Source organism: Dipodomys ordii, unplaced genomic scaffold, assembly GCF_000151885.1.
Source record: "Dipodomys ordii isolate 6190 unplaced genomic scaffold, Dord_2.0 Scaffold11, whole genome shotgun sequence".
Classification (NCBI taxonomy): domain Eukaryota; kingdom Metazoa; phylum Chordata; class Mammalia; order Rodentia; family Heteromyidae; genus Dipodomys; species Dipodomys ordii.
Window position 1 is genome coordinate 16,298,674 of NW_012267227.1, and position 27,266 is coordinate 16,325,939.

The 27,266-nt window shown below is 43.4% G+C and overlaps 1 protein-coding gene across 1 annotated transcript in view; it reads left to right on the top strand.

Annotated features, from left to right (window-relative positions):
• Znf106 (zinc finger protein 106) overlaps positions 1 to 27,266 on the top strand; it is a 61,712-nt gene that overhangs the window by 7,657 nt on the left and 26,789 nt on the right. Inside the window, exons 3-10 of the mRNA XM_013009987.1 lie at positions 3,016 to 3,077; positions 10,348 to 10,548; positions 15,201 to 17,366; positions 18,970 to 19,579; positions 21,492 to 21,561; positions 22,615 to 22,769; positions 22,850 to 22,910; positions 24,642 to 24,980. Of these exons, the coding sequence (XP_012865441.1) occupies positions 3,016 to 3,077; positions 10,348 to 10,548; positions 15,201 to 17,366; positions 18,970 to 19,579; positions 21,492 to 21,561; positions 22,615 to 22,769; positions 22,850 to 22,910; positions 24,642 to 24,980 (3,664 nt within the window). The remainder of the gene's footprint in view (positions 1 to 3,015; positions 3,078 to 10,347; positions 10,549 to 15,200; positions 17,367 to 18,969; positions 19,580 to 21,491; positions 21,562 to 22,614; positions 22,770 to 22,849; positions 22,911 to 24,641; positions 24,981 to 27,266) is intronic.

A 27,266-nucleotide genomic window follows, 5' to 3' on the forward strand; every position in this document is an offset into this window, starting at 1 on the left:
CTCTTCAGCTCAAGGCTAGCGCTCTACCACTTGAGCCACAGCGCCACTTCCGGCTTTTTGCTTATGTGGTGCTGAGGAATCGAACCCAGGGCCTCATGCATGCAAGGCAAATGCTCTACCACTGAGCCACTTTCCCAGCTCCTCCATGAGACTCTTATCTCCAGTTAACCACCAGAAAACTGGAAGTGGTGCTGTTGCTCAAGTGATAGAGCACTCTCCTTAAGCTGAAGAGCTGAGGGACAGCACCCGGGCCTAGCTCCACAACCGATAAAAAAAAAAAAAGAGGAGTTGACATATGGATAGGAATCTAAATTATATAAAAAAAAAATTGAAGAACAAGGAGCTTAGGGTCTTGAGATGAGATGATGTGTGTATTCATGGATTTTATGTCCATGACCCTGTCTTTACCTGTGTCAGTGTCATAGTCCATGGTTGGTCAGTTAGGTCACAGGTAAACATCTGTCCAGATGAAGCACTTATAGAGATAGTAAGGAAGTGGTAGTCATCTAAAGGAAGAGTTTTGCATCACTGCCCTGTGTCTGCCTGAAGAGGATAACGTAATAGAGGGTTGTTGATGGTGCTGTTTCTGACAGTTGAACAGCACATAGTGAAAAATCTCAATGCAGTGGATGCTTACAGCATAACATGGCATTTGAAACGTTGGCCTTGGTGTCACATCTGCCCTATCCAATTTGACCACTTGATTTTTTTTTTTTTTTGGTTGTGGGGCTTGAATTCTGGGCTTGGGCGCTGTCCCTGTGTTCTTCAGCTCAAGGCGAGTGCTCTACTGCTTAAGCCACAGTGCCACTTCTAGTTTTCTAGTGGTTTATTGGAGATGAGTCTCAGTACTTTCCTGCCTGGGCTGGCTTTGAACTGTAATCCTTAGTCTTAGCCTCCTGAGTAGCTAGGATTACAGGCTCCAGCCACCAGTGCCCGGCTGACCACTTGATTTTCTTTTTTTTTTTTGGGTCTGGTCGTGGGGCCTGACCTCTGGGCCTGGGCGCTGTCCCTCAGCTCTTCAGCTCAAGGCTAGCACTCTGCCACTTGAGCCACAGTGCCGCTTCCGGCTTTTTTCTTTTTTCTTATGTGGTGCTGAGGAATCGAACCCAGGGCCTCGAGCATGCAAGGCAAGTGCTCTACCACTGAGCTACCTTCCCAGCCCCACCACTTGATTTTCTATGATCACATTTATCCCTTTAAAACCTAGCTCCAGACTTGACACATACTCATCTGAGAAGTTTCTGTGGATGGAGAAGTGATCTTCTCTGCCTTCTTGGGTATTCCTGAAGTTTAAGTGAGAAAATAAATATTTGAGACACTTACTACAAGGGAATAGTAAACAGTAACACTTAACAGTTGCAGTAGCCATTTATTACCATATATATATCCATCAACTATCAGTGACAAAGGGAAAGACATTTACAGCTTTTTTTTCCACTTTGCTTCCCAGGATGTCTTTGAACTGTGATCCTCAGATCTCAGCCTCCTGAGTAGCTAGGATTACAGGTTTGAGCCACCAGTGCTATTTACAGCTCTTTTGAGAGAGAGAGGGACGGGGGGAGGTTATTTTGTTTGTATTTTACTTTGATTTTTCTTTTGAGCTAAGGTCTTGCTTTATAGCCCAGGCTGTACTCAGATATATCTTCTGCCTCCTGGGTACTAGTATTATAGGCATGTGTCGTGAGCATTTTTTGGGGGGAGGGTGGCAATCCTGGGTCTTGAACTCAGGGCTTAGATGCTGTTTCTGAGCATCTTTTTTTTTTTTGCCAGTCCTAGGGCTTGAGCTCAGGGCCTGGGCACTGTCCCTGAGCTTCTTTTGCTCAAGACTTGCACTCTACCACTTGAGCCACAGTGCCACTTCCCGCTTTTCCTTTTTATTTGGTACGAGGAATCGAACCCTGGGCCTTCATGCATGCTAGGCAAACTACCACTAAGCCACATTCCCAGCCTCTCTGAGCAGCTTAAGCTTAAGGCTACTGCTCTGCCACTTGAGACATAGCTCCATGGAAGCTATATCTCATAGTAGTTTAGTAATTTAGTGTCATTGGTAGTTTAGTGGAGATAAGAATCTCAGATTTTCCTGGCAGCGTTGGATTTGAACCATAATTCTCAGATCTCAACCTCCTGAATAGCTACCAGTGCCCAGTTAAGTGATAGTTTTTCCACAGATTTTTTGTTTCTATTCCCTGGGATGCAGAATCTAGTAAATGGTTTTATCAATAGATACAAATAAATCAATTTGGGAAAAAGGGACTGGACAGTGAAGATGAAGTAGTGATTAAACTGCTGATAATGAGGTAGAATATAACCTATAAGCTCCTTCTTAACCCTTGCTTTCTAAAGCAGTAGTTCCAACCATTTTGAAATGCCACTTAAAAAGTGAAAAAAATTGCCGGGAGCCAGTGGCTCATGCCTGTAATCCTAGCTCCTCAGGAGGCTGAGATCTGAGGATCGCAGCTCAAAGCCAGCCCGGGCAGGAAAGTCCTTGAAACTCTTAATCTCCAATAAACCACCCAAAACCAGAAGTGGCACTGTAGCTCAAGTGGTAGAGCGCTAGCTTTGACCTGAAGAGCGGAGGGACAGCACCCAGGCCCAGAGTTCAAGCCCCACGACCGACCAAAAAAAAAAAAGTGAAAAAAATCAGAAACAACCTGGGTACTGTCACTTAGCTTTTTCAAAGCCTAAGGCTGGTGCTCTACCACTTGAGCCACAGCTTTACTTCTGGCTTTTTGCTGGCTAAATAGTAGTAAGTTTCACTGACTTTACTGTCTCAACTGGCTTCAGACTGTAATCCTCAGATCTCAGCCTCCTGAGTGGCTAAAGAGTTTTTAAATAAGGAACTAATGTCACTATTATATTTAGAAGAGTAATCACAAAACTTGTTATTCAATACATGTGGTCACAAAACTTGGACACAAGGCTCTTGATCCCCAGGTAGTGCTTGAATAGGAACAGTGAAAGATTTTTCCCCAAAGCAATCCCACTTAGTTTAATATGCTTTCTTTAATTTTGAAGGAGATGGACGAACACATGCGGAGCATGTTGCATCACAGGGAACTTGAGAACCTGAAGGGCAGGTATGGGAATGGCTCTCTTCCTTCCATAAACTTGAGATTGTGGGGGATCTGAGTGCTGGTGGTGCCTGTCGGCTCATATTTTATACTAAGCCCTCTCATCGTGAACATCGTCCTTCGCCGTAGAATGATTATTTAGAGTTAATGCCAAGCACACGCTTTTGGCATTCAGTTGGGATAAACCTCTTGGTATTGTGCGTCCATAGGCATGTAGAGTCCACAGCACCTCTGGCGAGTGGAGGAAAAGGAAGGGTGAGCTGGGATTCTCCTGTTCTCTGATTAGTACAGTGTCTCGTTCCTACACAGCCACCTTGCAACTCAGACATTTCCCACTTTCCCTTTAGCAGTGTCGCAAGACTATTAAATACCATTGCGGGAATACTCTGAAAAGCCAAAGCCTGTTAGATGGTACTGAATCTCCTTAGTGTGAACAAAATTCAAACAACAGACCTTCAGTGTATTTGGGGATCCGCTTTTGTTGCTCTAAGCTTGAGATGTTTAAGGGAAGCCAGCCTAATAAGTAGGCAGGTTTTAAAGGGAAATGTAGCATGCAGAGTCCCCCTCTCCCTTTTCTCACCCATGGATTGTTCTTGATGTGTTGACTTTTGTGGATTGAAGTGTGGAGACTGAACATTAGTACTGGGAATCTGAGAGCTATGAACTTATATTTCATCCCCTGAGAATCAGTTGAAAGTTTTCATTAGGGCTATCATCCTGAGTCATAGTAAGACATAGGTTTTAGGTTGTGTGTTATTCAACTTTCGGCCTCTTTAGCATATTAGGGGAATTTTGCCCATGTAAATAGTGTGGCGGTTATGTTTAATGCCAGCATTAAGAGGATTTCACTCAGATTTAATGTCATTAACTTTTGATTATATGTGTGGATTATTTATTTTTTGGTCAGTCATGGGGCTTGAACTCTGGGCTTGGGCGCTGTCCCTGCGCTCCTCAGCTCAAGGCCAGTGCTCTGCGGCTTGAGCCACAGCACCGCTTCCAGTTTTTTAGTGGTTTATTGTAGAGAAGAGTCTCACGGAGTTTCCTGCCTGGGCTGGCTTTGAACCGTGATCCTCAGATCTCAGCCTCCTGAGTAGCTAGGATTACAGGCGTGCGCCACAGGGGCCCAGCTAGATTATTTTAATATTTATAAATCCCAATGCTGATACATTTCCTTCTGGATTTCACCTTATTCTGAGCTATTTACCTGCCACCTGCCCCATATGTACTACAATATAATTATAACAGTGAGGTAAATAAGCAGATACTTGAAACAGATCTCAAACATAGCTCACTGCCTTGGAGCATTTAATCTAAATACAGTCATCGTTAGTTGTAGGGTGGGGAAAAATACTCAGCAATTCTCGCTCCTTTTTCCCATCATCTCCAATTTGTGATGATTCGCTCTCCATTTACTGTTTAAATATTGGCTTTCTGATATTAAGACTACCTGGCAATAGTAGCCTCTATCACTGCTAGTTGTGACCTGGTTCAGAATTGTAAGGTCCATATTTTAAAAGTTTTGAATGCAGGGGCTTGGAAGGTGGCTCAGTGGTAGAGTGCTTGCCTCGCATGCCTGAGGCCCTGGGTTTGATTTCTCAGCAACACATAAGCAAAAAGAAAAAAGCCGGAAGTGGCGCTGTGGTTCAAGTTTTGAATGCAAACTTGAATGAGAAGTAATTGGGCCTCTTTTGTTCACAATTTTGGACATCTGGAGCAGTTCCCTGCTTTTTTCTAGTGTATTTGTTCAGATATGTGGTCTAAAAGTGGTTTCTCCAGATAGAAGCTATTAAAAGGCTTAAACCTTTATTTATCAAGCAGCTGTTGTGGTGTAGTTAGAGCAAGCTTAATAAAGAAAAGCTTATGCAGAGTATCTTAAGACTGCCTTTCACACAAGAGAGGAAATTGTGTGGTAACAGGATGGAGCTAATTTAAGCTCTTTTAAATACTCTGAGGAAGATTATTCCCTTTACAAAACAATTATTTTCCTATTGTTATTTGTGTATATAAAGTATTTTAAGCCAGTTATTAAGTAAAAGAATTCCAAAGTAACTTACTATTTCCCAATAAAGTATTATTTAATTTGCAATTAACTTTTCTGAACACCACATGAGAAAGTATGAGCAGGCATTATGTATGTAGCAGGGGGTGTATGATTGTTCTAGACACACTGAGTTTTCAGAAGATATGGTTGTCCTACCCTGTTTCTTCTCCAAACAAATATACTTACCCTCCTTTCAAAAATTTCTTACAAGGTTTTCAGAACTAGACACAAAAAAATGTTAAGGATTTTTGGTGTTAACTTTTATATTACACTTAACACAATTGTATCCTTTTGGGCAGGATTACTAATTTTTTTTTTTTATCAAATACCTTTGGAACTGTGGTTATATTTTCCCTCACAAAGATATTTATTGAACTCAGAGCCTGGGCTCTGTGCTGAGCCTTTTTGCTCAAGGCTAACCCGCTGTTACTTTGAGCCACAGCTTCACTTCTGTTTTGGTAATGTTTAGAGATAAGAATCTCAGGCTGAGAAGGTGGCTCAGTAGAGTGCTTGCCTTGCATGCATGAGGCCCTGGGTTTGATTCCTCAGCACCACATAAATAGAAAAAGTTGGAAGTGGCGCTGTGGCTCAGGTGGTAGAGTGCTAGCCTTGAGCTGAAGAGCTGAGGGACAGTGCCCAGGCCCAGAGTTCAAGCCCCATAACCAGAACCAAAAAAAATTTTTTTTAAAATAGTGTTTAGTGTCTATTAAGTCCCTATCATGTACTGGTTCTTTGGGGATTGTAGAGTGTGTGGATCTATGATTATGGATTATTACTTTCGTGTGTGGGTATGTCGGTACTTGGGCTTGAGCTCAGGGTCTGGAAACTCTCTTATTCTTGCTTAAGGATGCTTTTCTACCACTCAAGCCACATTTCTACTTCTGGCTTTTTGCTGGTTAATTGCCAATAAAAGTCTCATGGACTTCCTGGGCTGGCTTTGAACCTCAATCATCAGATCTCAGCTTCCTGAATAGCTGAGATTACAGGTGTGAGGAGCCACCAGTGCCTGGCTTTAGATGGTTACTTTTTTTTTTTTTTGCCAGTCCTGAGGCTTGCACTAAGTGCTTAGGCACTGTCTCTGAGCTTCTTTTGCTCAAGGCTAGCATTCTACCACTTGAGCCACAGTGCCACTTCAGGCTTTTTCCTGTTTATATGGTACTGAGGAATTAAACCCAGGGCTTCACGCATGCAAGGCACGTGCTCTACCACTGAGCTACCTTCCCAGCCCACTTTTTTTTTTGTCATTTGTGGGTCTTGAACTCTAGGTCTGAGTGCTGTCCCTCAGCTCCTTAGCTCAAGGTGAGCTCTCTACCACTTGTACCACAGCACCACTTTGGTTTTCTGGTGGTTTATAAGGGACTTCCCTGCCTGCTCTGGGTTTGAACTATGATCCTCACATCTCAGCCTTCTGAGTAGCTAGGATTACAGGCATGAGCCACCATCGCCCAGCTCCTAGGTAGTTACTTTTAATGGAATTGAATTCTGCCTACTTTGTATTACGTTCTTTAATGCTTAAAATGTTGGTGGGACCTGCCAGTTATCTGCCTGTGTCTCTCTTTGTGCTGGGAACCGAACCAAACACTTTACAGGTGACCTCCACCCCGAGCTTGTTGCTTGTTGGTTTTTTTGTTTGTTTGTTTTTTGGTTAGTTGAACTTAAGGCCTGGGTGCTGTCCTTGAGCCTCTTTGTACTCAAGTACTCAAGGCTAGCACTCTACCCCTTGAGCCACAGCAGCACTTCTGGTTAATCGGAGATAAGAGTCTCAGAGACTTTTCTGCTCAGTCTGGCTTCAGACCATGATCCTTAGTTCTCAGCCTCCTTTGTAGCTAGGATTGCAGGCATGAGCCACCAGTATCCAGCTTTGTTGGTATCTTTAAACAGATTCTGATGCCTTGAACCTAAGAAAAATACTCTGCATCTTAGGAATTAACAATAACATCTGGCATTTTGATTAAAGATCTCTCAGGATTTGTGCTAAAGTTGCTGCTTCAGTGTTTGGTTTATCAGTCTGTAAGGTCTTAGATGGAAAAGTGGACCAAGGCATTTTACATGTTTTCAGAAAGCTTACCAAAGCAAATTAAGTTGGTCTGAATTTCTACTGTGATGTAACTTAGGTATTCTAGGTTTACTATAGACCCCTAATTTTTCTGATGCTACCCACTGTAGAGGGAGAGGGATTCATGTTCATAGCCTTTTTTCAAGACTTTTTCTGTGCTGCCAAGAGAAGCAGCTTGTTTTCTGTTACAAGTTAGCATCCACTTAGAATAAGCTGCCATCAGTTTAGTTGCCTTAGAGAAGAGTATGTCCATCCCAGGTATGCTGGAGAAACTTGAAGGTAATTCATTAGGTGTATAAATGTAGTAAGCACAGTTCAAAACTCCCAGTGGAGGGGCTGGGAAGGTGGTTCAGTGGTAGAGTGCTTGCCTTGCATGCATGAGGCCCTGGGTTCAATTCCCCAGCACCACATAAGCAAAAAGAAAAAAGCCGGAAGTGGCACTGTGGCTCAAGTGGTAGAGCGCTAGCCTTGAGCTGAAGAGCTGAGGGACAGCACCCAGGCCCAAAGTTCAGTTCCCAGGACCAGACCCCCCCCCCCAAAACAAAACAAAAAAAAAAAACTCCCAGTGGAAGTAGTGTATTTAAAAGTCCTGGTGAAGCGGGTGCCATTGGCTCACACCTGTAATCCTAGCTACTCTGGATGCTGGGATCTGAGGATCACCAATTCTAAGCCAGCCAGGGCCGGAAAGTCCAAGAGTCTCTTTATCTCCAGTTAACCACCAAAAACAAAAAACCAGAAGTGGAGCTGTGGCCAAGTGATAAGAGTACTAGCCTTGAGCAAAAAGCTTAGGGACAATGCCCAGGCTCAGTTCAAGCGCAAGCCCTTTGAACTGGCACCAAAAAAAAAAAAAAAAGTACCTGTGAAAAGCCAGGTGCTGGTGGATCACACCAGCCGAGTAGCTGGTACCTACTCACGACAGTGATTGAAGCTAGCAAAGGCAGCAAAGTTCTTGACACTCCATCTCCAAAATATCTAGCAAAAAGAAAGCCTCATAGCATGGCTCAAATGGTAAGAGCACCAGGTGAGCAAGTATAAATAAAGCCCTGAGTTCAACCCGCAGAATCAGTCCTCTTCCCCCCAAAAAAGAGGTATCTGTGAAATGAGAAGAAATTAAAATATTGATATTCAAGACCAGTTACTGATCATTTCAAGGAACCTGGTGAGAACTCATTAAAAGGAATATTTAAAATATTAGCACTTTAAATTGGGCACCAGTGGCTCACGCTTGTAATCCTAGTTACTCACCCCGAACAGGAAAGTCTGATAGACTCCAAGAAACTACTTAAAAAAAGTAGAAAGTAGCGCTGTGGCTTGGGTGTTAGAGTGCGGTGATTGAGCAAAAGAAGCTCAGAGACAGTGCTCAGGTCCAGAGTTCTAGCCCCAAGACCTGTTTAAAAAAATAGCATGTTAGTTACAAAGTCCCCCAAAAGGTGAAAAAAAAAACCTACAAAACTTCTCCATTTTTCTATTCTCTATGATTTACAAACAGTATTGTGTTTTTTTTTAAGTTATTTTTCCAGTGCTGGGGATCAAACGCAAGGTTCATGTCTACTAATCAAGAGCTCTACCATTGTGCTACAGCTCTCGCCCCACAATATTAATTTTATTGAAGGGACTGCTATTTGTGTGTTTGTAGTTCTTCACCTTAGGTGATATAACTTGGTACCTGGTGTTTAGCAGTTGCTCAATAAAGCATTCAGTGGTCTGTAACAGAAACTGTCTTGAAGTAAAGTTCTCCCAGAGCATTTCTTCCATTGGAGATAAATTTGGCCTGAGTCTAGTTAGGAAGATATGAGAAAAAAATGAAACAAAGGTACACGCGTTTCTTTCTGGTCCAAAACAAGTCTTTTTATGTTGATTGTACAATATACACTGGCATAGGAAGTACAAAAATATCTCTAGCATAAAACACAAGACATGTGACACTGGGTTATGCTAATTTGGATTATTGAATGTTTGGCATCTGAGGTTTTTACGTGTTCTCCAAAGTGATCTCACAGATGAAATCAGAGGATCTGAGGAAGCTGAAAAGCAGATGTATTATTGATCTGATATAGGTCTGCAGAAAGTTCAAGACCTTTAACTCTTTAAGACTGGCTAAACTGGGCACCCAGTGGCTCATGCCTGTAATCCTAGCTACTTAGGAGGCTGAGATCTGAGGATTACATTTCAAAGCCAGCCCGACAGGAAACTCCTTGAGACTCTTATCTCCAATAAACCACTAGAAAACAGGAAGTGGCCCTGTGGCTCAAGCGGTAGAGTGCTTGCCTTGAGCTGAAGAGTGCAGGGACAGTGCCCAAGCCCAGAGTTCAAGCCCCATGACCAACCAAAAGAAAAGGATTGGCCAAACATGGGATTTTTACTGTTAAGCATGTCCAGCAAAATTTAAGTGAGGGAGGGAATGGTAAGACAACTTTCCAGTCTGCCCAGTTGGTTGAAAACTCAGTTTTCTTCTCTCTGAACTGTAGCATTTTTGTGAAACTTGAGAATAAACATTTGTCTGACACAGCTGTTAACTTCCTACAACTGAAATGCTTTCCATTCCCTTAAAAATAAGACCTTCTGCTACAGAATGTAGAGTGTATGTATCATCCAGACCAAAAAAAGTTTGCTGGGATGACTCTTCTATCATTTGCCCCCACGTCCAGGCCTGGAATCTACACATTCCAGGCAGAGCTCCAGCTGTTCCTATTTAGTTACCAAGACAGGATTGGCTGCACTGCCTCTTCTTTTCTCCACCCCTTGACTTTCACTGGAAGACAGCTGGAGGGCTGGAGATTAAATGGAAGTGCTGTCTCCAGGCCTTCTGAGTGCAGCTGGCACCATGGGTGTGCTCTAGAGCAACTCAGGTTTGCTCTGGGCCCCCTGCCCTGCCTCCCTTTCACCATGTTTCCTCTGGCAAGACTCTAAGTCCAGCAATTCAAGAAGATTTCTCCTCCTAAAGAACATTAATCTGAAGTGTATTGCCTCTTGATTGCTGGAAAAGAACCAATTCATTTAGAAACTAACTTAACAAGCAAACTTACTAAAAGTGATGCAAGGAGCATTGGAATTGATTAGCACTGATTTTTCACCGTGCCAACTCGTGCATTGTCTTTCAGAGGAAACTCTAGCAGCTCTGGTGAGTGTGCCATGCCAGTGGGGAGAATTGAATGTCCCTCATCTCCCTCTTTCCCTAGGGACAGTAGTCATGAGTGCCGAGTGTGTGGGGTCACAGAAGTGGGCCTTTCTGCCTATGCAAAGCACATTTCTGGCCAGTTGCACAAAGATAACGTTGATGCCCAGGAAAGAGAAGATGACGGAAAGGGAGAGGAAGAAGAAGAAGAATATTTCGACAAGGAGCTCGTTCAGTTAATAAAACAAAGGAAAGAACAAAACCGGTAAGTCATGATTTTGAATTTCCAAAATAAGCCTATCTGTATCAGAACATAGAAAATACATTTTACTTTTGTTTTTTTAACCTCTTCAGTCTATAGCATTTACACTTACCTTAATTAATAAGGTTTAGTTAGAGGTTGCTCTCTGCAGAATAAGGCACAGTGGTGAAATGCTTTCTGTTCCAAAAGCAACCTAAACTCAGTCCTGTCCTTAGATAAGCTAGCTACCTATCTACCATGTTCATAATTATTTTATTGGCATCCACATTTTAAAAATGTCACTGGGTAAACTAGGTTTTTTTTTTTTTTGTCTTATTGCCAAACGACATTGCTCAGGAATACAAGTTTCTTTTGAATTAGCATTCCACTTCTGCCAAATTTGATTTTTCTTTGTCTTTGAATCCCTGGTGACCAGCACAGAGCTTGATTTACTCTTAAGAACCTTTATGATATTTATTGAATTAGTTTATATTTTAAATTTGGCACATTGTTAGACCAACTTCTGGCTTGTACTACATAATTTTATACCTACATTAAGTATTCAAGTTTAGGCACTTGTGATTTTAGTTCACTGATTTTGTGGTCTAAAGAGTTTAATGTAGTGGGGAAAAATTTTCAAGATATGAGTACAAGAATGATCTATGAAAGGTTAATTTTTCAAGTCTTAAAATATGATGAGGAACACTTCAAGTTCTGAAACAAAAATTTCTCTTTGTCCTTATTTGCAATTACTAGTATATGTCTGAGACAAGCAGAAACAGTCAGATAAGTTGATGTTAGGCAAAATGAACCCCAAGATTAAGGACTCAAATGATTTTTCTTTCTTGCGGTTGTTTCTAACATATTTATAAGATGATTTCTTTGTTGCTTTATATGTCCCTCCCCCACGGTATAACCCCTGTTTTCACTGTATTCGATGTTGGAGGGGAAGGGAAAAAACAAATTGTTTAGATAGGGATACAGGTGGACCCATTGCAATAATGAGCTGTACAAGACGTTATGTCTAAAAATGAACTTTACAATTTGGCTGGAGGGTGTAGGGGGTGGAAGGGGGGAGTGGGGTGGGGGCGGCGGTGTGGGGAAGATTGGAAGGGATGGTAAAGGCAAACAGAGGAGGAGGCAACAATGCTTTATAAGAAATGTACTCATTACCTTGTCCATGTAATTGTAATCCTTCTGTATGGTATTTTCACAATTAAAAAAATCTCTGAATGCTAGTTATACTTACCTGTCTACTTCCTTTTTAGAGATTTGAATATAGGAAGGGAAAAATGTAGTCTTTACTATATATATATATATATATGAGATTTTTTGATCAAGTCTTAAAGACTTGGTCTTAAAATGTCTATAGCAGTGAGGTTTTTAAATCATTGAGTGCTTAGTCCTTCAAATGACATTAATACTTGCAGTACAGCTGTGTTTTCAGAAGCTGAGCCTCTTGGACATTGTCTTTGGCTTTGTTTCTGTACATTTAATGTGCCATTATTAGCATGTCTGTAAATGACTAAACATTAGACAGTCCTTGTACTTACTAAGTTCTTTAAATTTTTTATATGCTTCCATGAAGTACTTTTATATAAATCTTCTAATTAAAAAAATTATTATTATTTTTTGGCCAGTCCTGGGGCTTGAACTCAAGGCTAGAACTCTCCCACTTCAGCCATAGCATCACTTCCACCTTTTTTTTTTTTTGGGTCAGTCATGGAGCCTGAACTATGGGCCTGGTCGCTGTCCCTCAGCTCTTTTAGCTCAAGGCTAGTGCCCTACCACTTGAGCCACAGCCCCCCTTCCAACCTTTTCTGCTTATGTGGTACTGAGGAATCGAACCCAGGGCCTCATGTATGCAAGGCACGCACCCTACCACTGAGCCACCTTCCTAGCCCACTTCAAGCTTTTTCTGATTATGTGGTACTAAGGACTTGAGCCAAGGGCTTTATGTATGTTAGGCAAGCATTCTACCACTAAGCCACATTCTCAGTCATTAAAAGATTTCTTTTGTGTTTACTTACCTATTTTTGGAAGAATGGGCCTTGATATGTAATACAAGCTGGTCTTAAACTTGTATAGTTCAGGCTGGCCTTGAACTTGAGATCCTCCTTTCCTAACCTCCCAAGTACTAGAATATACTCGTGTGTGTGTGTGTGTGTGTGTGTGTGTGTGTGTGTGTGTGTGTGTGTGTGTGTGTGTGTGTGTGTGGTGTGTGTGTGTGTGTGTGTGTGTGTGTGTCTGTGTACCGAGGCTTGAATTCAGGGCCTGGGTACTGGTCCTTAGCTCTCCCCCCCGCCCCCCCAAGTGAGTACTCTACTGCTTGATCCACAGTTTTACTTGGCTTTCTGGTAGCTAATTGGAGAAAAGGATTTCACACTTTTCTTCTCAGGCTGACTTTGAACCTTAGCCTTCAGATCCCAGACCCAAATTGTTATTATTGTTTTTTGTCGGTCGTGGGCCTTGAACTCTGGGCCTGAGCGCTGTCCCTCAGCTCTTCAGCTCAAAGCGAGCACTGCTTTACCACTTGAGCTACAGCACCACTTCCTAGGCTCATATTTCTTAATGAAGTTCTTTTTTGTTTTTGGGTTTTTGCTTCTTTGTCTCCCCCCTCCCCCTTTTGAGATTTTTATGAAATTTTTAATTTTATGAGGTTTTCTGGATGCTATTGTTCCTCAAATCTGGGCACTTTATGTGGAATTTCTCCCAGATTTGCCCATTTCTGGTTAGTCTAGTAATCAGTCATTGGTCATTGGAGAACCCCTTGTTCCCTGGTCCTTTTGAATGTCAAAAACTGGCTGTTTAGAAATGAAAATGACAAATGCAGCTGGGTTAATGTCAGCAATGAAAACTGCTGTTAGTGAATATAATAATGTGTGCTACTTCAGGTCATATATGCAGACCTAGGGGTCACTGATAATGTAAGAGTGTTTGAACTTTTTGAAATATATTAACTTTTTTTGAGTCTTGCTTTGTGGCCCAAATTGGTCACAGACTTACTCACTGGGAAGCCCAGTCAGGTCTCAAATTGCCAATTTCCTTGCCTTACCCTCATGAGTACTTGGATTACAGGTATGAACCACTGTGCCTGGCCTTCATATATTGACTTTTAGTTCCATCTTATAAAAAGGGAAGGAAGCTGGTTGCCGGTGGCTCACTCCTGTAATCCCTGTAATCCCAGCCACTCCGGAGGCTGAGATCAAAGCCAGCCCAGGAGGGAAAGACAATGAAACTCTTATCTCCAGTAAACTGCCAGAAAACTGGAAGTGATGCTGTGGCTCAGGTGGTAGAGTGCTAGCCTTCAGCTGAAGAGCTGAAGGACAGAGCTCAGGCCCAGAGTTCAAGCCCCATGACTGACAAAAAAAAAACAGGGGGGGGGGGAGAAATTCCAATTGTGTTCAAGATCTTTTAGACATTGAATGCTTTTCAAGCAAATCAACATCAATGTTGGGGGCTGGCATGTTGCTCAGTGGCAAAGCGCTTGCCCAGCAAGTGCAGCATCCTGGGTTCGATCTCTTATACTAAAAGCAAACACACGCCCAAAAATAATGTCAGTGCTGGTTTTAAGATTTAAGTCATACTTAGAGAAAAAGACTCAGTTCCAGAAATATTGTTTTCATTCTAATAAATCCTAGCACTTGGGAACGTAAGCACTGCCGTCAGTGCCAAGGTTCAAATATCTGCCACTTTCCAACTGTCTTAACTCTAGGATCACTCTACTCTTCAATCTTGTCAGCCATCTAAGAGTAGGACCGATAAGAATCAGTCATTAAATGCCTGACGCTTACTGGATGATAGTAAATTTCAGTATTAGTATCAGTGTTTTTAGCACTTGTCATGTGCCAAGCACTGGACTAGGCATAGCACAGTTTATAAAGGAAAATGCTATGATATCTGTTGCTGTGACCTTTTCTACAAACAGTTCTGCTCAAACAACTGTAGCTTCTTTGTAAAGCTCTCTAGCTCATGATGGGTGACAATGTTATCAGACACTTTGTAGAATGGGAACTTCTTTGTACTTACCCGAGTGCTTCTTATTTGGTGTAAGCATTTCACTCCTGTCTATGATTTCCTTGGCTTTGTTGTAAGCCGCCATGGACAGAAAGTATACACAGAAGCTTTCTTATTCTCCTAACAGCCATTGAATAGGGATGTAATAAAGTGTGTATTCATGAAAGAGGCCATGCAAAATATAATATAACCATTTAAAATAGGATTAAGGAATTGAATTTTTTTTTTCAGAAAGAACTTGTAACTGCGAAAATCAGGTTTGAAGATCAGCTGCATGAACATGTAATTGAGTCAATAATAATCATAACCACAAAATATAATTGTACTTTGAAAATGCTACATGATGTAAAAGTAATCATGGGAAAATAAAAACAATATATCAGAACATGCCCCAAAAAAGTCCTAAACCAAATTTAGGATTTAGAAAAAGATACACATTCAGAAGTAAATACATTATTTACTTTTAAGTTAATTAATAGAGTTACATAAGTTTAACTGGATCATCTAAAGATAGGAAAGCAGCCACTGTTAGAAACCAAAATAGGTGACTATATCATGAAAGTAATGGGGGGGTGGGGAAAGGATAAAGGGGAGTGTTTTACAGGTTATGCCTATAAAAGAATTCCTTTAATGAAGTACTTTTTTTTTCCCTTCCCCAGACAAGATGAATCTTCAAAAAGCAGCCAAGAAATAAACTCAGATGACCGGCAACCCCAATGGAGACGAGAAGACCGAATCCCTTATCAAGACAGAGAGAGTTACAGCCAATCAGCCAGGCATCATCGCGGCCCTCCACAGCGGGACTGGAAATGGGAAAAGGATGGCTTTAATAATACTAGGAAAAATAGCTTTTCACATCCTTTGAGGAATGCCGCTGGGCCAAGAGGAAGCTCTGGGTGGCACAAAGGTATTGCAAGAGGCTCCTCGGGCTGGTTTCACAACCACAGTAATTCTGGCGGTGGTTGGCATCCAAATAGTGGGGTGGTAGACTGGAATTACAACGCTACAGGAAGGAATTCCAGTTGGCATTCTGAGGGAACAGGTGGATTTCCCAGCTGGCATATGAACAACAACAACGGAAACTGGAAATCCAACGTACGTAGTACAAATAGCTGGAATTACAATGGCCCGGCAGACAAATTCCAACAAGGCCGAGGCAGAAACACGAACTATCAAATGGAAGACAAGACTGCGCCGTGGAACAAGAAATTGAGTAAGGCCAGCAAGTACAATGCAGAGCGCTACAAATGGCAGTGGCAGGAGAAGGACAAGGCCAGCACATTCAGGGGTCCTTCTGAAGGATTTGCCAGCAGTGCGTTTCCTTCCGAAGGCTTGCTCGAATTCAATTTCGAGCCGTCAGAAAGCCAAACTCCTAAACCAACAGACCCCCCGCCAGCTTCCAAAATGAACGGCAAGAACGGTAACACAGCAAGGGAAAAGTTCCGCCGCTGGACTCCCTACCCTTCACAGAGGAATCTGGATTTACTGTCAGGCTTGAAAGAAATCACTAGCAACAAGTCCGAAAAGATAGATAAGCCTCTTTTTAACTTTAGCTTGATAACCGCAGGTGCACAAGAGCCTCAAGCTGAAGAAGCAAACAATTCCCCAATGCTGAAAACACAAAAAGAAATACATTCTGGGTTTCTGAACTGCAAAGATGTTTCTGAAGGCACCCCATCTTGTGAGGGGAGAGGCTGCCCCCGCACAGAGCCGCCCGAGCCACCACGCAGCTCAGAGAAGAGAGCGCCGCCCAAGGCCCCTCTCCTCCCGCTCCCCGCCCCCAAAGCCGCGCCTCAAAAACGAGATCCGAAGAATCCCCCCAAGCCCCCCGAAGCCCATTCTCGGTTTCCTGAGGAACATTCAAATCCCTTGAACAAACCCGCTGTGGAAGATGATCCTGGCTCTTCACATGTCTCCAAGTTGCGCAGCCCAGGTCCTCGAGGCTTAAAAGGGAATAAAACGACATCCGGCACTCCAAAGGAACCTGAGGAGAATCTAAATGACACATTGGAGAAAGTCCAGGAGAGGCCACCATGTCCCAAGACACTCCCCAGCTCTTCTAAAAGGAGCAGAAGCCACGAGAAGGCCAGTAGGAATGTGGAAGGCTCTGAAAAGGGGTCCTTGAAGATGGAGTTTCCAGTTCCTGCATTCGAAGATGAGAGTGATGGGGCGGCATCAGACATGGAAAAGCCGGAACCAAAAACCAGGACCGCCGTGGGTTCTACAGCGACGGAAACTTTGTCATGCAGCACCCACACTGCTGATGAGAAAGGAGACGAGGAGAGCCTGGAAACGGGTAGGAAGCCTGCCACTTCCCCATGCAGTGCCACACTTCTGCACAAAGAATCCGACGTGCATGTGGCGCCCACAGCCAGCCCACAAGCTGGCCTCCCGCTAGACTCGAAAACCGCACCAGAACACGCCCAGGGCGACGACCCCGCAAAGTCTCACGCACTCTTTGAAACAGAGAGCTTCGAGAGTACCAGTCTGGATCCCGAGCTTCAAAAAAACGACACTAGTCAGCCCTCAGGCCCTCTCCTGCCTGAACTAAGCAAGCTAGGCTTCCCAGCCTCCCTCCAGAGGGACCTCACCCGCCACATTAGTCTGAAGAGCAAAAGCGGAGCCCACCTGCCCGAGCCGAACCTCAACAGTGCCCGACGTATTCGCAACATCAGCGGCCATCGAAAGAGCGAAACAGAGAAAGAATCTGGTCTCAAGCCAACCCTACGACAAATTCTAAATGCATCTCGGAGAAACGTCAACTGGGAACAGGTCATTCAGCAAGTAACCAAGAAAAAGCAAGAGCTAGGCAAAGGCTTACCCAGGTGTGTGCCTTTTCCAGTAGCTGCTGCTCTCTCTCACATTCTTTTAAAGTTGCCCTTTGGCTTTCATCAAGAGAATCCTCCTGTTACGTTTAATTAAATGTATGCCAAAAATAGCCATTGTAGATGTCGCAGAATGATTTGTTTTTGTTTTTTGTTTTTAGATTTAATTTTTTTGTTTTGATTTTTGTTGGTCCTGGGACTTGGTTTCACGGCCTGGATACTGCCCCTGAGCTTCTTTTGCCCAAGACTAGTGCTCTACCACTTGAGCCCCACAGCTAAACTTCTGGCTTTTTGGTAGTTTATTGGAATAGGAGTTTCACGGGCTTTCCTGCTTGGGCTGGCTTTGAATGGCAGTCTTCAGATTTCAGCCCCTTGAGTAGCTGGGATTACAGGTGTGAGCCACTGGTATTGCCTGGCATGACTGGAATTTTATGACGGGTGGAATAAAGTCTCTCCTAGCAGAAAATACATCAGAATCCCATCACTTTCAATTTAAAGAAAGTGACAGCATAAAAATGTATGTCTCTAAGTGTGTATCATTTTCTAAATCCTAATTTTGGGATGAGTGGTACGGCTTTTGCATGTAACTATTCTCATGACCCTTTTAATGAAAACCTGCAGGTAGTTGAGTACCTTGCTTTCTGTACTTGGGCACTCTCCTTAGGATCACAGAATGCTTTCTCCTAAGCGCTTGTATAACATTTGACTGTTACCTTATGTTGAAGGGATGTTCAACATAGGTTTGCTACTTGAAAATTCTCTAATTCTGCAGTATTCATATATACATATATATATGAAATCTCCAGGCTTATATATTTGTATGTATGTGCATATATATGTATACATACACGTATATATGTGTGAATATGTACATATGCACACACATATATATGTATATATATTCAGGCTTAGGGTTGTTTCTGTCCTGGTTGAATTAATATATTTCTCTTATACCCTGTCACTTTCCCAGGCCTGGGATTAGTACATGGAATTGCAGATACAAAGTTCTTAGGCTAGTGCTTAGCATTTAATGAGTGTCCTGTAAGGTTTTTCATGTTCTTTTGCTTGTTTGGTTTGCTTTTAAATGACTGATAGTTTTTAAACTCCATTTGACATAAAACCCTCAATTTTTATTTCTTCACATATTTTCATAGGTATATGTTAATTTACTACTTGTAACACTGCAATATATATGTCTGAACCACTCACCAGACCGTGATCTCCAGGAGGGCAGAGACTGTCTTTTTTAATTTTTTTTTTGTTGTTGTTGTTGGTTATGGGTCTTGAACTCTGGGCCTGGGTGCTGTCCCTGCACTGCAGCTCAAGGCAAGCACTCTACCACTAGAGCCACAGCGCCACTTCTGGTTTTCTGAGTGGTTAATTGGAGATAAGAATCTCATGGACTTTCCTGCCCAGGCTGGCTTTGAACTGTAATCCTCAGATCTCAGCCTCCTGAGTAGCTAGGGTTACAGACATGAGCACTGACACCCGGCTTGGGATCATCTTGTTTATTCATTTGTGGACCCAGCTGAACAGCCTGGCTCTTTAAAACAGTGTCCCACTTCACAACTGTGTCTGATTTGTGTTTTTGTTTTTCTTTAAGGTTTGGCATAGAAATGGTACCTCTGGTTCAAAATGAGCAAGAGGCCTTGGACTTAGATGAGGAGCCTGATCTGTCCAATCTAGAAGGATTCCACTGGGAAGGTGTTTCCATTTGCTCATCCCCTGGGTTGACAAGAAAGCGAAGCCTTTCCGAGAGCAGCGTGGTCATGGACAGGGCTCCTGTGTATAGCTTCTTTAGCGAGGAAGGTACCGGCAAAGAAAATGAGCCCCAGCACATTGTTGCTGCGCAGAGTCAGAAAGCGACCATGTGCCTTAAACAGGAAGTGGTCCCTCTGGCCGCCTCCCTCAGAGCAGGTGAAAGGGCTGAGAACATTGGCACGCAGAGACGACATAGTACACAGCCACCCGCTGACCCTGCAATACCGTTGATGCATTTGGCCAAAGACTTGGCCAGCCAGGAGAGGTCCACACCCTTGTCAGAGTACCAGAATGCCCAGGAGAGTAATGGAGAAGGAAACTCTCTATCATTGAACGCTTCCTCAGCCCTCACCACCTCCACCTTAGCAGATGCTGCCACAGACAGCAGTTGTACCTCTGGCACCGAACAAAACGACAGCCAGAGTGTTCGGAAGAAACGCAGAGCCACTGGGGTGAGTATGAGTTCCTGTGCCTTTTAGAGTCCATCTCTTGTGACTTAGTGGTTGATAAAGGAAGGTTTACCTCTGATTGCTGATTGTTCTTGGGGATTGGTCAGTCAGGGGGCTTGAACTCTAGGCCTGGGCACTGTCCCTTAGCTCTTCACTTCAAGGCCAGTGCTCTAGCACTTGAGCCACCGCACCACATCTGGTTTTCTGATGCTTAATGGGAGATAAGAGTCTCACAGCCTTCCCTGCCCGGGCTGGCTTTGCACTGCGATCCTCACGTTTCTGCCTCTTGCGTAGCTGGGGTTACAGACGTGAGCCTTGGGTGCTCAGTTGGGGGTTGTGTTTCTTCCCATATTCTGCAGGAGAAAACTCAGGAGCTCGCATGTTTTCATCCTACCGGTATTACTTTTAGTAGGTCTACTCAGTTAGATGTCATGTAATGCGAATGTACAGTACCAGGAAAATATGAAGTCATTGCTAAAACGAGCCTCCAGCCCAGTGGTTCTTTGAGTCACCTGACCATAGCTACCGTGTGGCTTCAGCTGTAACTTAATCTGTTTTCCGAGAAGCACTCTGTCCTGCTTCAGAATGGCATGCTCATTTTGCGTGTGCAGGGTGCATACGGTTGTTAGATTCTTGACTGAGAGGCTTGACTCTAAAGCCTCGTGGTTCTATTAGCACATAAATATGAGCATAGTAATGGAAATGTTTTTAGCCTTCATAAGTGTCTTTTGTTCCTTAGTTTCTCTGCGTAACCTTTTAAGAATCTTTCAATGATACCATTTCTGTTCATGTGCCACTCCTGTCACTCAGAGTACTTAGCCCTCTCAGGACCCTTTCTAAAAAGAGGGTGGCTAGAAGCTAAAACTGGCACTGGGAGAAATTGGGTTCTTTCTAAAATTAATAATCAGAAAATTCCAACAAATTTTAGTTTCATTCCTCTGAGCTAGACACTATGTAAGAGATACGGTTAGGTACTTTAGGTAGAAATTGGACTTTTTTTCTTCTCTTTGTCTCTTTTGGCATTATTGGGGTTTGAATTTGGAGTCTTGTGTTTACTAGGCAGGTGCTCTACCACTTGAGCCACACCTCTAGCCTTACAAATTGTTCTTTGAGAAAGCTAAACATTTTGCCTTCCTTCCTTCCTTTCTTTCTTTCTTTCTTTCTTTGGTTGGTGGTGGGGCTTGAACTCCGGGCTTGGGCACTGTCCATTTGCTCTTCAGCTCAAGGTGAATGTTCTACCGCTTGAGCTACAGTGCTATTTCTGGTTTTCTAGTGGTTTATTGGAGATAAGAGTCTCATGGCCTTTCCTGCCTGGGTTGGCTTTGAATCCTTAGATCTCAGCCTCCTGAGTAGCTAGGATTACAGGCGTGAGCCACCGGCGCCCGGCATATTTTGAGTTTCTTACAGATGCTTTAGCTTCTTGTAAAAGTTTGCTTGCTGAAATGTAAAGTGGAATTGTCTGCTGAGGTGCAGTCAAGAGTATCTGTTAGATGTTACTGGCTCTGTCCATTCTTGTGTCTGTGTGGCACTTCACCGTGGTAGAGGGCCAGTGCTGTGCCTACGCCCCATGGGATTTAACCACCCATAGGAAACTAGGAAGGCCATGACCTTAGTCTGTTTCATTCTCTCTTTTTTGGGAAGATGGGCAGGATCAGGAACAGAATTGGGGATTTGAACTCAGGACCTCAGACTCGCTAGGTAGGTGTTTTGCCACGTGAGCATCTCCGCCAGCCCTCTGTTTTTTCGAAAGATACTTTCACTCAACTAATATTTGACTGTGTGCAGGACACCTTGGTAGAGATGGTAGTAAGTGAAGGACAGTATATGACTAAGAATTCATTCTTTTGTTTTCACCCCCCTTGGACTAAATAGGCTTTACCTATTTAATATTATTCAATTTTTTTAATCCCCTCAGGATGGATCTTCTCCTGAACTCCCAAGTCTTGAAAGAAAAAATAAAAGAAGGAAAATTAAAGGAAAGAAAGGTATGGTACAGAATATCCTGACAAAAAGAGGAGTGTTTTTTTTCTTTTTTTTCCAGCTTTGGGAGTGGAATGCAGCATCTTAACATGGACTGAGCTACACTCCAGCCACAGGAAGTTGTTCTTCTAGAACTTACATTTCTTTTCAGCTTGACATAACATAGCTTGTGATCATCAATCACTCCATGTGTTGTTTTATATATTTGCTGTATAAACAGGTTTCATTGTGACATTTCTACAGGTATATACAGTGTATCCTGATCAACCTCACCACCTGTCACTTTACTCTGTATCCTATACCTCCCTTAAAACAATTTCAACAGGTTACATTGTTCTTCTTTCATACTGGAAAATAGTTGTTGTTTTTTTTTTTCTTTTGAGACAGTGTCTTGCTAGCCCAAGCTGTTCTGGAACTTACTGCGTAGCTCAGGCTGACTCTTGAACCTGAGATTCTCCAGAGTAGCCTACCAGTTGTAAGGATTATGGGTGTGCGCCACTACGCCTGGCTCATTTATTATTATCATCATCATCATTTTTACTTTGCTTAATAGCAAATTTTGATTTCCTGCTATCTCTAGTTATAGTTAGAAAAGAAATTATATGATGCCATATAGCCCTATAAGCAAAGATCATATCTCTTAGACAGTTTAAAGCCAGGAAGTCTCATGGGTCTTTTCAGTGAGATGGAAAGGAACAGGCCAGTCAGTAGAAACATCCCTTTTGCTCCTTTACTGTCATTTCCCTCACTTTTCTTCTGCGGCGTCTTGGCTGCTTTTCTCTTGTGAATTCTGGAGAGAAGTTATTACTGCTTCTGCAACTCTTTCCTTGTGGGAAGGTGATTGCACGAGTCCTAGGTGCGTGATTGGCAGATGGAGGAAGAGTCAGCTTCTAACCAGGGAAACCAGGAGGAGGGCCAAACCTATCATTTTTAGAGCTCGAATGCTCCATCTGTGAAATATACTTTTGGCCACTGTTGTGTTTGTTTCATGCACCTTAAATCCTGCGTGATGAAAGGGAGTCTTGTTATTGAGTGGGGCCCTATGATTATTTCCACAGAACGTTCTCAGGTCGACCAGCTGTTGAGTATTTCCTTGAGAGAGGAAGAGCTAAGCAAATCACTTCAGTGCATGGACAACAACCTTCTGCAGGCTCGAGCAGCCCTGCAGACAGCGTATGTGGAAGTTCAGAGGCTGCTCATGCTCAAGCAGCAGGTAACAGCGTTTGGGCTGCTCTGAGGGAGGGCACTCAGGAGGTGGATTTCAGAATGCCTGACAAGGTGTTTTCTTTCTAGATAACTATGGAGATGAGTGCGCTGAGGACCCACCGAATACAGATTCTACAGGGATTACAAGGTGCGGGGAACGGGGCCTTTTGCACATTCTTGTTGTTTTCTAGGCAGAGGAAAGAGAATGGTCGGGAGAAGATCACATGCATCCTCGTGGTTTTTTTTTTTAATTGTGAAAATACCATATAAAGGGGTTACAATTACATGGGCAAGGTAATGAGTACATTTCTTATCAAGCACTGTTACCTCCTCCTTTGTTTCCCCTTACGATTCCTTCCTATCCTTCCACCCCCACCCCGTGTTTGGTTTTTATCTATCTATTTATTTATTTTTGGTCCGGTCGTGGGGCCTGAACTCTGGTCCTGTGCGCTGTCCCTCAGCTCTTCAGCTCAAGGCTAGCACTCTATCACTTGAGCCACAGCACCACTCCCGGCTTTTTTCTTTTTGCTTATGGGGTACTGAGGAATCGAACCCAGGGCCTCAGGCCTGCAAGGCAAGCGCTCTACCACTGAGCCACCTTCCTAGCCCCACTCTTGGTTTTTATCTATGAAGGGCTTGTGGACTATGTATATCTCACAGATGCTTTTGGTCTTAGGAATCAAAATAGCTGGATCACAAGTATCAAGTTATCGCTTCCTCCCTTTTTTTTTTCTATTAGGGTTACTGAGGATTAATCTTAAAACCTTGCGCTTGCTAGGCTAGGAAGGTGCTCTCCATGTAAGCCACTCTGCTTGAAAACTCCTCTCCTTTCATTTTAGCAGTACTCTAGCTGGGCAGTTGCTCTGCTGCTAAGCTGTAGCTCTGGCCCTTTTTTTTCCACCACTGGTTTAAGATAGGGTCTTACTTTTTTTTTGTTGGTTATGGGGCTTGAACTCTGGGCTTGGGCACTATCCCTGCGCTCTTCAGCACAAGGCGAGCGCTGTACCACTTGAGCTACAGCGCCACTTCCGGTTTTCTAGTGGTTTATTGGAGATGAGTCTCACAGACTTTCCTGCCAGGGCTGGCTTTGAACCGTGATCCTCAGATCTTAGCTTCCTGAGTAGCTAGGATTACATGAGTGAGCCACCAGCACCCAGCTTTTTTTTGTTGTTGTTGGTTGTGGAGCTTGAACTCTGGGCCTGGGTGCTCTCTCTGAGCTCTTTAGCTCAAGGTTATCACTCTATCACTTAAGCCACAGTGCCACTTCCAGTTTTCTTGTGGTTAATTAGAGATAAGAGTCTTATGGACTTTCCTGCCTGGGCTGGCTTTGAACCATGATCTTCAGATCTGGGCCTCCTGTGTAGCTAGGATTACAAGTGTGAGCCACCGGCGCTGGGCTCTGGTCTTATTTTTATCCAGGCCACACCTGGGTCACAATCTTCCTATTTTAGGCTTCCTGCCATAGCGGAGATGACAGGCGTGCACCACCAGGCCCAGCTTCTTCCATTGAGATGCAGTTACAGGCTATCCTCCAACTGTAATCCTCCTGATCACTTTCTCTTACATAGCTGCAATGACAGTGCCACAGTATCCAGCTATTGGTTGAGAAGCTGTGTGAAGAACTTTGTGTCTGGCTGGCCTTAAACTATGATCCTCCCAATTTCAGCCTTCTAAGTAGCTAGGATTGCAAACAGCCACTAGTGCCCATCTGAGAAGTTTTTTTTTTGTTTTTTGTTTTGGTTAGTTGTGGGGCTTGAACTCTGGGCCTGAGCACTGTATTAATTTAAAATTCTTCTCTGATCTAATGGAGATTGGCTAAAAATAAAGTGACTTTTCAGGTAACATATTTTGTATTTCTGTGTTTTTTTCCTCATTCTAGAGACGTACGAACCTTCTGAGCAGTCAGACCAGGTTCCCTGTAGCCTCCCCAGAGAAGCAAGAAGCAGATCTCAGACCACTGCTGATACCACGCTGTTGCCTAATCCCTTCTTCCCCCTTTTCCTGGAGGCAGCTCCTTCCCATGTGTCTCCATCATCCACCAGAGCCTCTCTCCAACTAGCCACTTCTCCTGCTTTCCAGGCTCAGGGCAACATCCCTGCCCCAGATTCATCTGTTCAGATTAAACAAGAGCCCATGTCCCCCGAACAAGAGGGGAGTGTGAATTCTGGGTCACAGGGCTCTGATTTCAGTGTGTCCAAGGAACTACTGCACACTCAGGGTAAGCAAGCCTTCCCCCATTCGCGGCACCCTAAGAGCGGGGACAATCCTAGGACAAATATGCATCAGTATATACAATACCTGCATGGTGAAACTACAGTTGTTACAGTTAATTTGTCTTTGAAATGCCCTTCATATAGGAGGCTTATTTTAAAATACTGCAAGGAATGTAATGTAGATACCCCTGACTTTTTCCTACTTGTCTGTAATCTAAGATTACTGATTGTTTTAACACCTAAAGGGAGTAGTGTTTTAAGGGTAGGTATAGAACTTATTTGGCTTTTGTGATGAATAGGTTGAAGTGGCTCAGCTGGTTTTTCTAGATGTCACTTATAGCTTGAACTTCAGAGCACTTGACTGCATTTGTTTTGTGTATGAGATAGAACTGTTAAAAGCCTGAGCTGTGGTTGGCCAAGGGGGTAGGACATCTAACAGGAACTTGAGTGCTTTGTGGAGAAGCCAAGGCTTATGCTCTTACTATATAAAAGAAATAAGATAGCACGTCAGAATATTGTTGTTCCAATCCTGGGGCTTGAAAACAGGGCCTGAGCTATTTTGTGCTAGACTAGCACTCTACCACTTGCACCACAGCTCCACTTCCTGCTTTTTGATGGTTAATTGTAGATAATAGTCTTACAGACTTTCCTGTCCAGGCTGGCTTTAAACTGTAATCCTCAGATTTCAGCTTTCTGAAAGTATCAGGAGTAAGCCACTGGCACCCAGCTCAAAATAATTTCTTGGCTTTGTAAAATCCTGTTAGAAGTATTCTTTTTTTCTTTTTTTTTGTCGGCCGTGGGGCTTGAACTCTTGGCCTCAGCAATTTTCCCCAGCTCTTCAGCTCAAGGCTAGCGCTCTACCACTTGAGCTACAGCCCCACTTCTGGTTTTCTAGTGGTTTATGGAGACAAGAGTTTCACAGACTTTCCTGCCTGGCCTGGCTTTGAACCACGATCTTCAGATCTCAGCCTCCTGAGTAGCTAGGATTACAGGCATGAGCCACCGGCGCCCTGCTATTAGAAGTTTTCATAAGCACAATAATACCATATTGAAAATAAAGAAGCAAATAATCAGGTTTTGTTTTTTGTTTTTAGAGTGAGAGTCTGAATTACCTAGTTTTGCTACCAGTACCCTGTCAAAATGTTAATCTATTTACCAATATCAAATGTATGTTACCTTTCATATTGAATATAGAGTTATGTTTATGTGCTTACTACTTAAGCTTTTAAAAATACGGTAGGGGCTGGGAAGATGGCTCAGTGGTGGAGTGCTTGCCTTACATGCATGAGGCCCTGGGTTCGAGTCCTCAGCACCACATAAGCAGAAAAAGCTGGAAGTGGGGCTGATGCTCAAGTGGTAGAGCGCTAGCCTTCAGCTGAAGAGCTGAGGGACAGCGTCCAGGCCCAGCTTTCAGGCCCCACAACCGACCAAAAATAAAATAAAAATAAAAATACGGTAATGGTTGCTCACATCTGTAATCCTAATTACTGAGAAGGCTGAGAACTGAGGATCCTGGCTCACAGCCAGCCCAGGGAAACAAATCTATAGAACTGTAATCTCCAGTTTACCAGCAAAGAAAGCCAGAAATAGACCTGTGGTTCAAATGGTAGAATGCCAGCCATGAGTGGAAAAGCCAAGTGAGCAGGGTGCTGGTGGCTCATGCCTGAAATCCAGTTACTCAGGAAGCTGAGATCTGAGAATTGTGGTTCAGTGCCAGTATGGGCATGAAAGGCTGTGAGACTCTTATCTCCAATTAATCACCAGAAAAGGCTGAAAGTGGTGCTGTGGCTCAAGTAGTAGAGTCCTAGCTTTGAGCATAAAGGAGCTCAGGGACAGTGCCTCAGTCCAGAGTTCAACCCCCAGGACTGGCAAAAAACCCAAAAAAACAAAGAACAAAAATTGCCAAGTGAGCCATTAAATCACAATAAAAAAAATTGGGGGAAAAAATGCCAAGTGAAAGCACAAGACCCAAGTTCAAGCCCCAGTACTGGCACTGCCCCCAATAGAAACCCAGAAAAATCTATATAGTAAAGAAAATTTGTAGTGATTTTTAAATTACTTGTTAAAAATTCAGTAAGACAGTGGGCGCTGGTGGCTCACGCCTGTAATCCTAGCTATTTGGGAGACTGAGATCTGAGGATCACAATTCAAAGCCAGCTTGGGCAGTAAAGTCTGTGAGACTCTTCAGTAAAACACTCAGAAAACCGGAAGTGGCGCTGTAGCTCAAGTGGTAGAGCGCTCGCCTTGAGCTGAAGAGCTGAGGGACAGCACCCAGGCCCAGAGTTCAAGCC